The sequence below is a fragment of the Dipodomys merriami genome, unplaced genomic scaffold (genome assembly GCF_024711535.1).
Source record: "Dipodomys merriami isolate MVZ:Mamm:240054 unplaced genomic scaffold, mDipMer1.0.p SCAF_11, whole genome shotgun sequence".
Taxonomy (NCBI): Eukaryota; Metazoa; Chordata; class Mammalia; order Rodentia; family Heteromyidae; genus Dipodomys; species Dipodomys merriami.
In genome coordinates this window covers 4,838,935-4,850,542 of record NW_027202382.1, presented here as the reverse complement: position 1 = coordinate 4,850,542, position 11,608 = coordinate 4,838,935, and the positions used below count along the sequence as shown (strand labels likewise).

The 11,608-nt window shown below is 41.1% G+C and overlaps 2 protein-coding genes across 2 annotated transcripts; both read left to right on the top strand.

Annotated features, from left to right (window-relative positions):
• The first annotated feature begins 340 nt into the window (after window positions 1–340).
• Window positions 341–952, top strand: LOC138816983 (interferon alpha-3-like). Its single transcript, XM_070007301.1, has one exon. It carries the CDS (start codon window positions 383–385, stop codon window positions 950–952), a length of 570 nt encoding a protein of 189 aa, XP_069863402.1. The 5' UTR covers window positions 341–382.
• Window positions 953–9,940: 8,988 nt separating this feature from the next.
• LOC138815960 (interferon omega-1-like) lies at window positions 9,941–10,471 on the top strand. Its single transcript, XM_070005378.1, has one exon. The coding sequence runs from the start codon at window positions 9,941–9,943 to the stop codon at window positions 10,469–10,471; it is 531 nt and encodes a 176-aa protein (XP_069861479.1).
• Window positions 10,472–11,608: the final 1,137 nt, after the last annotated feature.

The window sequence follows — 11,608 nt, the reverse complement described above, 5'->3', positions numbered from 1 at the left end:
TTTGCTTATGTGGTGCTGAGGAATCGAACCAAGGGCCTCAGGCATGCAAGGCAAGCGCTCTACCACTGAGCCAACTTCCCAGCCCTAAATGAGCATTTTTAACTAAACAGTTCAATTAATTAAAAAGAATGCAAGCTAATCTGGAGTATGGTGTAGGAAGGCAGGGTTGAAAACAAGTGCTTGGGAAATGCCGCTCTAGACTGAAGTATGTAAGCATAAATGAAAACAAAAAGAAAAGTAGAAAAGAGGAAGACATTCAGAAAATGGAAGCTCGAGCATCCCTACTTAAGCCAAGGGAGCACAGCAAGGTCTTCACACTCCCCAGAGACAGAGGCTCCCCCATCAGCACCTCAGCCAGTCCAGCAGCATCCGCCCATCCACAATGCCCTTGCCCTTGGCCTTCCTGGTGACCCTGGTGGTGCTCAGCTGCAGGGCAACCTGCTCTCTGGGCTGTGAGCTGCCTCCCACCCACAGCCTGGGCAACAGAAGAGCCTTGCTCCTCCTGGGACAGATGAGGAGAGTCTCCCTTTTCTCCTGCCTGAAGGACAGAAAGGACTTTGGATTCCCCCAGGAGGCATTGGATGCAGAGCAGGTCCAGAAGGCTCAAGCCATCGCTGTCCTCCATGAGATGACCAGGCAGATCTACAGCCTCTTCAGCACAAAGACCTGGCCTGCCCCTTGGGAGAAGAGCCTTGTGGACAAACTGTGCGCTGGCCTCCATGAGCAGCTGCAGGAGCTGAGAGCCTGTCTGAGCCGGGAGGTGGGAGAGCAAGAGCCTGCCATGGTGCTTGAGGACTCCACACTGGCTGTGAGCAAACACTTCCGCAGGATCTCTCTCTACCTGCAAGAGAAGAAGTTCAGCCCTTGTGCCTGGGAGGTTGTCAGGGCAGAAATCATGAGATACTTTTCCTCATCTGCAAACCTGCTAGAAAGGATAAAGAGTGAGGCATGAGCTCTACTTGTCATGGAAATGGCCCTCACTGATGGAACACAGTAGCTCCCTTCGGCGGACTCTGCCATTCTCTGAAGCTGTCATTTCTGCTATCATTTGACATGACTTCAGTGAATGTGTTACATGCTTTCAGAAGTGTTGGTTCATTTGTATTCAACTCTCTAAACTCTCTTCCCTTTCATCCATAGAGGTATATCTATCCATCTATTTAAATATTATTTATTTAACTATGTACCAGATTTAAACAATTTTATATTTATATATACATATTATTTTGTATACCTTTACATTGTGGTTTTATGAGGTAATTTATGCCTTACTTTTTACATTAAAGTTTTGATAAAGAAGTTTATGGTTTGTGTTTAATTCTTTATTGGAAACTTTCAGCCCATGTGAAGCTTATAAAATGAAGGCAGGTGGAAGTCATTCACCCATCATCGTTTTTCTCCTTTTATCAGTGTCAGCTGGCTTCTTCCTGATGGGGAACAGTGTTTACAAAGGATGTGGAAGAAAAATTTACAACGCATGTGTAAGAAAAAATGTGAAAGAAAAATTAAAAACTAATGTTCTCTAAACTGGATTGCATGCTGTCTTCAGACGACAGTTATGAACCTAACAAACACAATTTCCATCCTTTTGTATCTTTGCTTTTTCTCAGTGAAGGAAATCTAAAAACTAGAACCTTGTTTTGCCAATACAATATGAAGGGAAATCTGATGACATGGTCATACAAAATGGTCACAGATTGTTTCATGAAGGACTTTCGGAAAGACAGAAATGTATAAATTGACTGTTGATACCTAAGCCCACGTGGCCACTACTAGTTTCGTACATGAGTTTGCAATGCACAAGAATCACCGTTTGTCAAAGTTAACAAGGGGAAACTTAGATCTTATGATGGGATATGGAAACAGTCTGGCGAGAGCAAAGGAAACTTCAATTTACCAATCTTCAAATACTAAAAGGAACTAGAGACCAAGAGAAACAGAGATGGGAGAGCATCACATTTGGAAACAGTTATGTTTTAGTCTGTCATTCTGCAAAAGGATGAACAACAGCACTCTGGTATTGGAAGTGGGATCAATATCTTTTGTCATCTCAGCAGAAAAAGCCAGAAGTGACACTGTGGCTCAAGTGGTCGAGCCCTAGCCTGGAGCTGAAGAGCTGAGGGACAGCGCCCAGGCACGGACTTCAGGCCTCATGACCAACCAAAATAAAAAAGATGTTTTGAATATTGGGTTTTGTTGTCAAGACCTTGCACTTGTTGGTATGCCCTCTCCCACTGGAGCCCTGTTCCCCTGGTTCCATTCCATTTCTTATGTTGAGGGAAGTATTTCATACTTTTGCCTGAAATACCCATGATCTCTAATCTTCCAGATCTTTACCTCTGAGACTTGAGATCACATTATTTTCCTACCTTGCCCTAACGTGATGTGAGATGATACCTCATTGTCTTGATACACATTTCTTGTAAGGCCAGACATGTTGAGCATTTCTTCCCGTGTTTTTTGTGCATTTTTTTTACTACTTCTTCTGATAACTCTCTATTTAGCTCTTTGTCCATTTGTTAATTCTGTTATTGATTCTTTGAGGGGTTAGTTTCTTGAGCACCCTGTGCATTCTGGATACAATGCCCTACCTTATCAGATACATCAGTGGAAAAGATGTATTTTAGACATGTTTTTAACAAAGAATTTTCCACTCCTGAAAATATATTCTTCCTCTACCATCTTTAGTTACATCACGATTTGGGGCATTGTTTGGACCTTGCTTTTCTAAATAAATGAGTATAATTAGACTCTTTAATTCCAGAGACTTCCAGGGTGCTAGTGGCTCATGCTTGTAATCCTAGCTACCCAGGCAGGGATGATAGGGTAGCAGAAAAGTCTGTGAGACTCTTATGTCCAACGAGCCATCAGGAAGCTGGAAGTAGGCCTGTGCCTTAAGTGGTAGATCACTAGCCTTGAGCAACAAAAGTTCAGGGACAGTGCAAAGGCTCTGAATTCAAGCCTCAGGACTGACACACAGACCACACAACCACACACACACACACACACACACACACACACACACACACATGCAGGTACACACATACACAAAAAATATCCTAGATTTTAAAGAAGTGCTCAATTTATATTTGCTGAATAAATGGGAATCTTCAAATGGGAATATACAGATGGATGGACAGGACATGCAGAAAATGCATAGTTTAGTCACTGTCTCTGGCCCTTTCCCCTGGCCCCATCCATCCTCACAGAATCACAACTTCCTTCCTGTGTTAGGTAGAAGTCCCATGGGAGTCCTGTCATTCTCTCCTTTCTCCTTGCTGACAATTCTGTCCTGTGGTAGATTCACCTCGGTGCTTGTCCATCAGAGCAGAGCAGCACAGGTACAAAGCAAAGACCATTAACATCTATGCTTTGCAGAGCATCTTTTATAAGTGCTCCCCATGTTTCCAGCACGAATGTTTCCTAAAAGAAACAAAAGGCAATTGTTCAGTGTTGGAAGGCTGAGATAAAAGTATAGAAGCCCTGGCATTGGGGGTTAAGTGTGACCAGGGCAGCCAACAACCTTGGAGGTGTGTTTTTAAGATAGTCAAAACTCCCAACAAGGCACAGAGATACTTCTCAGACTGAAGAGCATACTTCTTGGTGATCATAATGATTCCCGAAAATATACCTTTTTTTTTTTTTTTTTACTTTTTTGGTGAAGATACATATTATAATAGTGTTTTCCCATACTTGTCCCATTAGTCACCTGAAACCTCACATTCTTTTAAGTTTAAAAAAGAAAGCTGGAAGTTATGGTTCAAATGTGGAATACCAGCCAACTCAACAGAACCACTTAAGTAAGAAACCAAGTCTGAACGGAGATCTGTAGAAGAGTGAAGAACAAGCACATGTCCCATGAAAGGGAAGTCTGATGATATTCAGTTCAGAAACGGCATCTTATAGGAAAAATCTAGAATTAAAGAGGGTCATATGGAAATGAAATGGGCTGTAGAATTTCCTGCTGATTGTGCTGTTTGGAGCATTACTATGTCTCTATTTTTCTAGATAATATTATTTTTTTCTTTTTCTTTTTATACCACAATAACCATCTTCTCTTTCCTATGAAATATCTAGAGAGATCTTTCCATTCATTCCTTATTAACCTTCCCCACAAAACAATACAGCTGATTTCTCTTTTCTCTGGTCAGTGGTTTCTCTTTAAGTGTCTAAGGCCACAAACCAAAAAAGCAAAACTCTAATGAAAGTTCCTATTTCATCATAAACTCATAGGTAAGGAGCTCGGTTTCCTTTTCTTCTGATGACTATTTTTGGAAGTGAGTTAATATTTCTGTTATGATGATGCAAGAGTAAGCTGTAACTGAAAGGAGACAGAAAGCAGAATTTATTTCCAGCTCCATCCAGCAGATAACTTGGCAATGGAGGAAGAAATGCCCATACAGTGATACTTGAGAGTATTTGATAATTTTGCCATGGGATGGGGAATGAGTCTAACCAATAAAGCTGAGATGTCTTTCCTATCCTCCCCCTCCATAGGAGCAGACTGTCCAGAAGCTAGCTTGAGGGAATTTTGGGATCAGATCAATAGCACATCAGGAAGCATTGAATAGTATCACAAAGCACTCCTGCCTTTTGACAAGACTACTGCAGAAGGCCAGACATGCTCACAACTCTGTGTCATTCTTCAGACATAAGCATTCAACGAATAACCGTTTTTACCTGGCCTCAGCCCTTTTCCATGCACTCATACTTCCTGCACCCAGGCACCTCCCACAGAGCTCTAGGATTCCCACACCATTTGACTCTGAATGTGAAAGTTTTACAGAGAAAGATCACCACCTGTTGGCCAACATAGACCAAGACAACATAAATAGAAAGCCACACACACAAGGTCAACATCCAATGATTCCACATCCTGATTCCACTAGGTAGAGATGACATCAGGAGACTCAGAAATTTTAAAGTGCAAATCTAGAAACCAGAAGAGGGTAGAAAATCCAAGAGCAGCTGAAAAACACGCAAAGAGACTAGACCTGCCTAGGGCAACTTCTGGAACTTGGGTTTTTCTAAGGAATGGAACACTGTATCAACTGTCAAGTAGCATAAGAGCTATTTCAAATCAGAAGGAAAGGAGATGGAGGAAGATTCTGAAGTCCTAGAGTCATTACACTGACAAAGCCCCCAAACACAATGCCCAGCACAGGTGGTAATCATACCAGACAGCAGCCTTCAAGCTCACAGAGTTCTTGGAAAGGTTAGGGTTATTCTAGTATCTGTCGTAAATTTACATTTTACCCTAAGGTCATTCAGTTCCTCACAGTGTTGAAAAATAATATTGATGATGCCAATATAGTCCAGGGAATCTCTAAAATTCTGTTCATAATTCTATTCAGCTTCTTTAAAAGACAAACACTAGAAAGGCACTTGGGGCTCACACCTGTAGTCCTACTTATGTGGAAGCCTATGGTCTGGGGGATCACAGTTTGAAGCCAGCCCAGGAAGAAAAGTCTGTGATACTCCATCATCAAAAATAACTGGCAAGAAGCATGGTTGGAGGCATGACTCAAGTGGGAGAGCACCATCAGAGCAAGAAAACCAAGCAAGTGTTAGGCTCTCCAGCAGGAGGAAACAAGACAACCACAGCAGCAACAGCAAAATCCAAACAAGAACCCAGGTGAACACTGACAGCAATTCTTGCACAAAAGTTTACAGGGAAAGAATTAAAGTCATTAGCAAGAAATGGACCAAGGCCTTCCCAGCAGAACAGGCAGACATGTGGGTATTAGAAGATCTTCCCTTCAGATGGTAGCTAAGATGTTGTAAAAATTCATTTATCTAACTTAAATAAAGGCCTGTAGAGGGTCATCATAAACCCCACTTGATCTGATTCTGTGTGAAGCAAAGGAAAAAGAAGCCTGGCATTGCGTGCAGTAGAACACCATCCCAACACTGGCAGCCATCAAAGCCCCAAGACGCTCAATGTTGCCCATGGCAATTCTACCATGTGACAGTCATGACTGTGTGCTGTGTGGCCAGGAGAGAAGCTCCACATGGCCCTGTGCATGTGCCTCCTTTGTATTTGTGCACAGAGGCCAGCAGGTCAACATGCCAGCAATCGCTGAGTTCCATTTCAGATCCTAACACATTTGCAAAACCAAAACCATATTTCTAGAAGCTTAATAAATAGATAATACAAATATAAATCTGAGCAAAACTATCAACTTTGTTATTCCCATCGAACAGAAAAAAAAATGATACCAAAACAATCACCCTTAGCAATTGGGTTGAGATTTGAATCGAAGCCAGACCCGACTTGGCAAACACTTTACTTCCTGAATAAACATAGATAGTGTTGTATATCTTGGTCATCCAATTCTTCATGCCATAAACAACTCTACTATTATATGGAAAGAGAAAATTAAGCAAATATTTTTCATTTGCTTCTGTCAGCACACACACAGCAACAGTAAAGCTGGGCTGGAATTCAGAAATGGAATTGCATTTTGAGAATGAGATCAGCCAGTGGGAGAAAGAGGAACTTCCAGGGAACCGGGAGGGACCTAAAGGAGAAAAGTTAGCATCCATGTGGCTAGAGCAGGCTCAGAATGGAAATTGTCCAGGACTATTTGTTCAAAGCTTACAGGAAAACAACACTAGAATAAGCAGACTTTTAGAATTAGGCAGTCCACACGTTATTGAAGTTGTTTGAACATATTTCATTGAAGATATCACTCAAATTTTACATTCATTTTGTTTCATTTTCTTTTTTTTCTTTTTTTTTATTGTGAAAATACTGTACAGAGGGGTTACAATTACATGAGCAAGATAATGAGTACATTTCTTATCAAGCATTGTTGCCTCCTCCTTTGTTTCCCCTTCCCATCCCTTCCCATCCTCTCCCAACCCTCACACCCAATCCTCCTCCCCGCCCACCAAAGTTGTAAAGTTCATTTTCGACATAAGGACTTGTATTTTTCATTGTTGTAATGGGTCCACCTGTATCTCTAGTTAAATGATTTGTTTTTTCCCTTCCTCTCCACAAATTATACCAACATCAAATACAGTGAAAGCAGGGGTTATACCGTGAGGGAGGAACATAAAAAGCAACAAAGAAATAATCTTATAAATGTATTAGAAACAATCACATGAAAGAAAAAAAACATTTGAATACATATCTTAGGGTTCATTTCCCTAACATCAACTTATCTGACCTTTTCTGCTTGACTCAGACATATACTAGTTATTGCAAATAAGGGAAACCATGGGACCTATGTTTCTTTGGGCCTGGCTTACTTCACTTAATATAATTTTTTCCAAGTCTTTCCATTTCTTTTTAAGGGGAGCAGTAGTGAGAATTTGAACTCGGGGTCTGTGCTTGCTAGGAAAGTAGTGTACTATACCCCCATACACTTATTTTCAAAGGAAGTAAAACATCAGCTTTTACTTACACTCCTTTAACATAAAACCAGTCTGTCTACCTCCTTTGACCACACCCACTGTTGCTCTACAAAGCAATCCACAGCCATCCTAAAACATTTGAAGTAGAATGCAGGTCTTTTGTCATCTGACCATACTGCTCTACTGCTCTGGGGATCAGGAGACCTCTACTTGGCTTAGGAATCCATTGCACTTCTGTCCATTTCTGATGTTGAGTCTTTTAGAAAAACTATAAATTCACCTTTCCCTAATGTGTTCTTTCTAATCAATTACAAATGTGAGTATCATCCAAATGGAGGGTTAAATGAGTCAACATAATCAAAGATCCTACAACAGTGACTAGTCCACAATTAGCATCAAATAAATCATATTGTTATTGTCTCTTGATTTATATACTCTATATTAAGAGTGGGTTCTTCGCAGATGATCTAATGCCTTTATGTGCACTTCTTCGTTTGTAAGGGCAGTCTCCAATGCCTGAGTAGATGAGTAGTGAGTACATTAGCCTGGCTCTGACACAGCTAATATCTAGTATCCTTTAGAGAGGACTAATTTTGCAGTGACTGGGATCTGTTTGCCAGTCTCCACTGAACTCGTTAGTTACACAACCCCCTTTTCCACTCAGTTGCTCTGATCTCCAAAAAATAAGGGAAAGCTCAGTTAGGTATTCTTGCAAAGCTGAGGCGATCTACTGAAGAGAGCCCGTTCTGGTAACTTCAGCCATTTTCCCAGCTTTGTGCAGTTCTGCGTTGTCTTGCCGTCTTGCCTCTGCTGTAGCTCACTGTCCCTAACTTTGCTGCATTGAACTTAGTTAGCATATACATTGCCACTGTGACAACCAACCTCACTTCCTTTCTTCACTTTCATGACAATTGACATGGCAAGTCTTACTTATAAACCACAAACCACAATGAAGGCTTGCTTTCTATTTTCCCTATGAAGGTAGAAAATAGAAATAGAGAGAAAAATTAGTGAAAATTGTAGAAAAAAATGATGCTACTTTTGCCTTTCTTATACTCCTATCTACTTATGGTAGTTTATTACAAGTTACAATATAAGTAGCTGAACTCTACCATTAAACTTTCAGCACATTAAAAAAAAAAGGTGCAAAAAATAAACTAAAAATTTTAGAATGCTATTTCTCCCTGACCGGGGGGAAGGGGAGACATACATTTCTTTGTCACTGTATTGATAAGAACTAGACACAGATGAAAAAGAAACAAAAGTAATTTATCAATACAAATAAAAGATAAGGACTTCTTTTGTGGGTCGTGGGGCCTGAACTCTGGGCCTATGTGCTGTCCCACAGCTTTCAGCTCAAGGCTAGTGCTCTACCACTTAAGCCACAGCGCCCCTTCTGGCTTTTTCTACTTATGTGGTTCTGAGGAATCAAACCCAGTACCTCATGCATGCAAAGCAAGCACTCTACCACTGAGCCACCTTTTCAGCCCAAATAAGGTCATTTTTGAGAAAAGCCACAACCACACAGACAAAACAAATGTATGCTATTTGCAATGAGGACTCAACACTTCGATACATGGGAATGTGGGAAACTATTGAAAACAAAGGCCCTTCACATGCTCTTATGGGGCAAGAGAGATGATGATCTAGGATCTGTTATTTGGACTAGCAAGAAAATATTACCCCTAGCAAAACAAGTCCAAAAGACATGGCAGGGAGTGAGGCCAGTAGACCATGGCCAGTAGACTTTAGAGACTCCAGAACAGAGAGGCCTTCAACATGTAACAACTACCTAGTGAATGACATTATCTTGGAGTTAGAATTTCCAAACCTAGACATATCTGGAAAGAACCAACATCTGGGTTAGGGGAAATGTTGCAGCTAGAGGAGCACTTGCAGAACTCAGAAAATGGTACTCAGCCAGAGGAATATACACCTAAGCCTGACCATGGGAACCCATTAACTCACAGTCACAGGGACTTGAATAAATGTGTTCTAGAAGGAGAAATGTTCTGAAGCCAGTAGTCAGCAACCTCCTTGGGGAAGAAAAAAGCATAGTCTGTTCTTAATTCTAAAGAGTTTCTTTACTTGAATGATGCAGTGAATCCTGAAACAATGATTCAACCCTTAGTATCAATGGTTCTCATGTTAAACAAAGGAAGGATTGATGTCAGGGTCAAAGATGAAGATTTGTTGTGAAACCAAGAATATTGTTGACTTATTGAGAAAAGTATATGCATGCACCGGAGGGTGAGTGAGTCTTTACATACATCCATGTGCACATTCCCGACTTCAGGCTCCCAGATGCTTCTCAATGGATTAGGGGTAGCATTTGGGTTGCACAGTAACAGTTCACTTGGAAAATCCATGTCTTAGTGTTTTAAATTTTAGGCCACATGGCAAACATGTCAATAGAAACAAAAAAAGGAAGTGAAAATGCAGAGAAAATGAAATGTAGGGAAAATGAAAATTGGGTTTTCTCTATAAAAATTGAGCAGAGCCAGAAAATCTTCACAAATCCCAGGGTCCAAGGTTGATTGAGACCCCAGCTCAGCCAGGCCAGAAGCCTCCTCACGTCCCCATGGCCCTCCTGCGCCCTCTACTGACTGCTATGGTGCTGTGCAGCTTTGGACCTGTTGCACCTCTGGGCTGTCACCTGCCTCAGAACTCTCTCCTGCTTAGCAGAAAGACCTTTGAAGTCCTGGAGCAAATGAAGAGAATCTCCCCTGTCTTGTGTCTGAAGGACAGAAGGGACTTCCAGTTCCCCAGGGAGATGGTGAAGCTCAGCCAGATGCAGAAGGCCCAGGCTGCGTCTGTCCTCCAGATGCTGCTGCAGCCCATCTTCAGTCTCTTCAACACAGAACAAGCCACAGCTGCCTGGAACCCTGCCCTCCTTCGTGAACTCCGCACTGAACTCCTTCAGCAACTGCAGAACCTGAGCACCTGTTTAGTCCAGGTGACCAGAGAGGAAAAGTCGGTGCTGAAAACTGAAGGTCCAGCACTGGCCTTGAGGAGGTATTTCAAAAGAATCTTTCTCTACCTGGAAGAGAAACAGTACAGTGACTGTGGCTGGGAAATTGTCAGACAAGAGATCACAAGAGCCTACTCTTGATGAAGAAACTCTCAAGCAAGATGAACAAAAATGGGTTTCATCTTGATGTGATTCTTCTGGACTGTTCTGCCATAATATATATCATTGGTTATTTCAAAAGGCTTTTCCTTTGGCATGAGGACTACATTATTGAATGATATTCAGCAATACTTCAACAATATAAAGTACATTTATTTTAGAATTACTCATCTCTAAAAAGAATTCATCCTTGAAGCATCATTCCTCAGAGATAATTGTCCTGCTATTATTTGTTCATTTATTTATTTATGCTAATTTTTCTTTCCACTGTACTTATTTATTTGACATATAATAACTTGTTTATCTTTGCTATTTATTCAGTTCATTAAAGCATTTACTCTATTCACTTAATTCCTATCACCAAAATTGTCACTATCTGCCATGACTGTAGCAGTACAATGATGGGAGACATGGACAAAGAGATGAGGTTTTGGGGTGCCAAGGGACCCGAAGTGATTCCTGCTCTTGCATCCTGGGATCCCAATAAAAATTTCTACCGAGTGTAGTACAGTGGGAGGGGACTGCAGATATGTGCAAAGGCTAGGGTTATAACCACTAACATGAGAGGTAATTTGCACACAAGTGAGAATTGACTTCATTATCTTAGGAAGCAGGGGGAAGCAATAAACATCCCAATAGTTAGCACAGTCATCTTATCTCCAAGGTGTTACGCTTTTAGTGCCCAAATGCTTCTAGCATAAACACACTTGGGGCAGTAATTTCTACCTCTGTCTTCCTCTACTGTTTGGCCTTTTCTGGGCACAGCTCTCAGCCTTCTGAATACTGTCAGGGATGGCATTCTGATCTCTTAACCCTTTCCATGTCTTACAGCTCTGCTCCAGGGATTCTCACAAATTAAACTTATACATACTTATTATGAAAGGAAAGCAGCATGCTCGTTTTTAAATAAATAGTGAGAGAATGGTAACATCTACTGATACTGTGTATAAATTGAGCAAGTGTCAGACTGTGCAAATCTTTCAAGGAGTAAAGAAAAATGAAATAGTCTTTGCTATTTGGTATTCTCAGTGTTATTGGGGAGAAAACAAAACAGTACTAACCTTAATTTTCTTTAAATTATCTTAATTTTATAAACAGAAGAAAAGGACAATGATTATC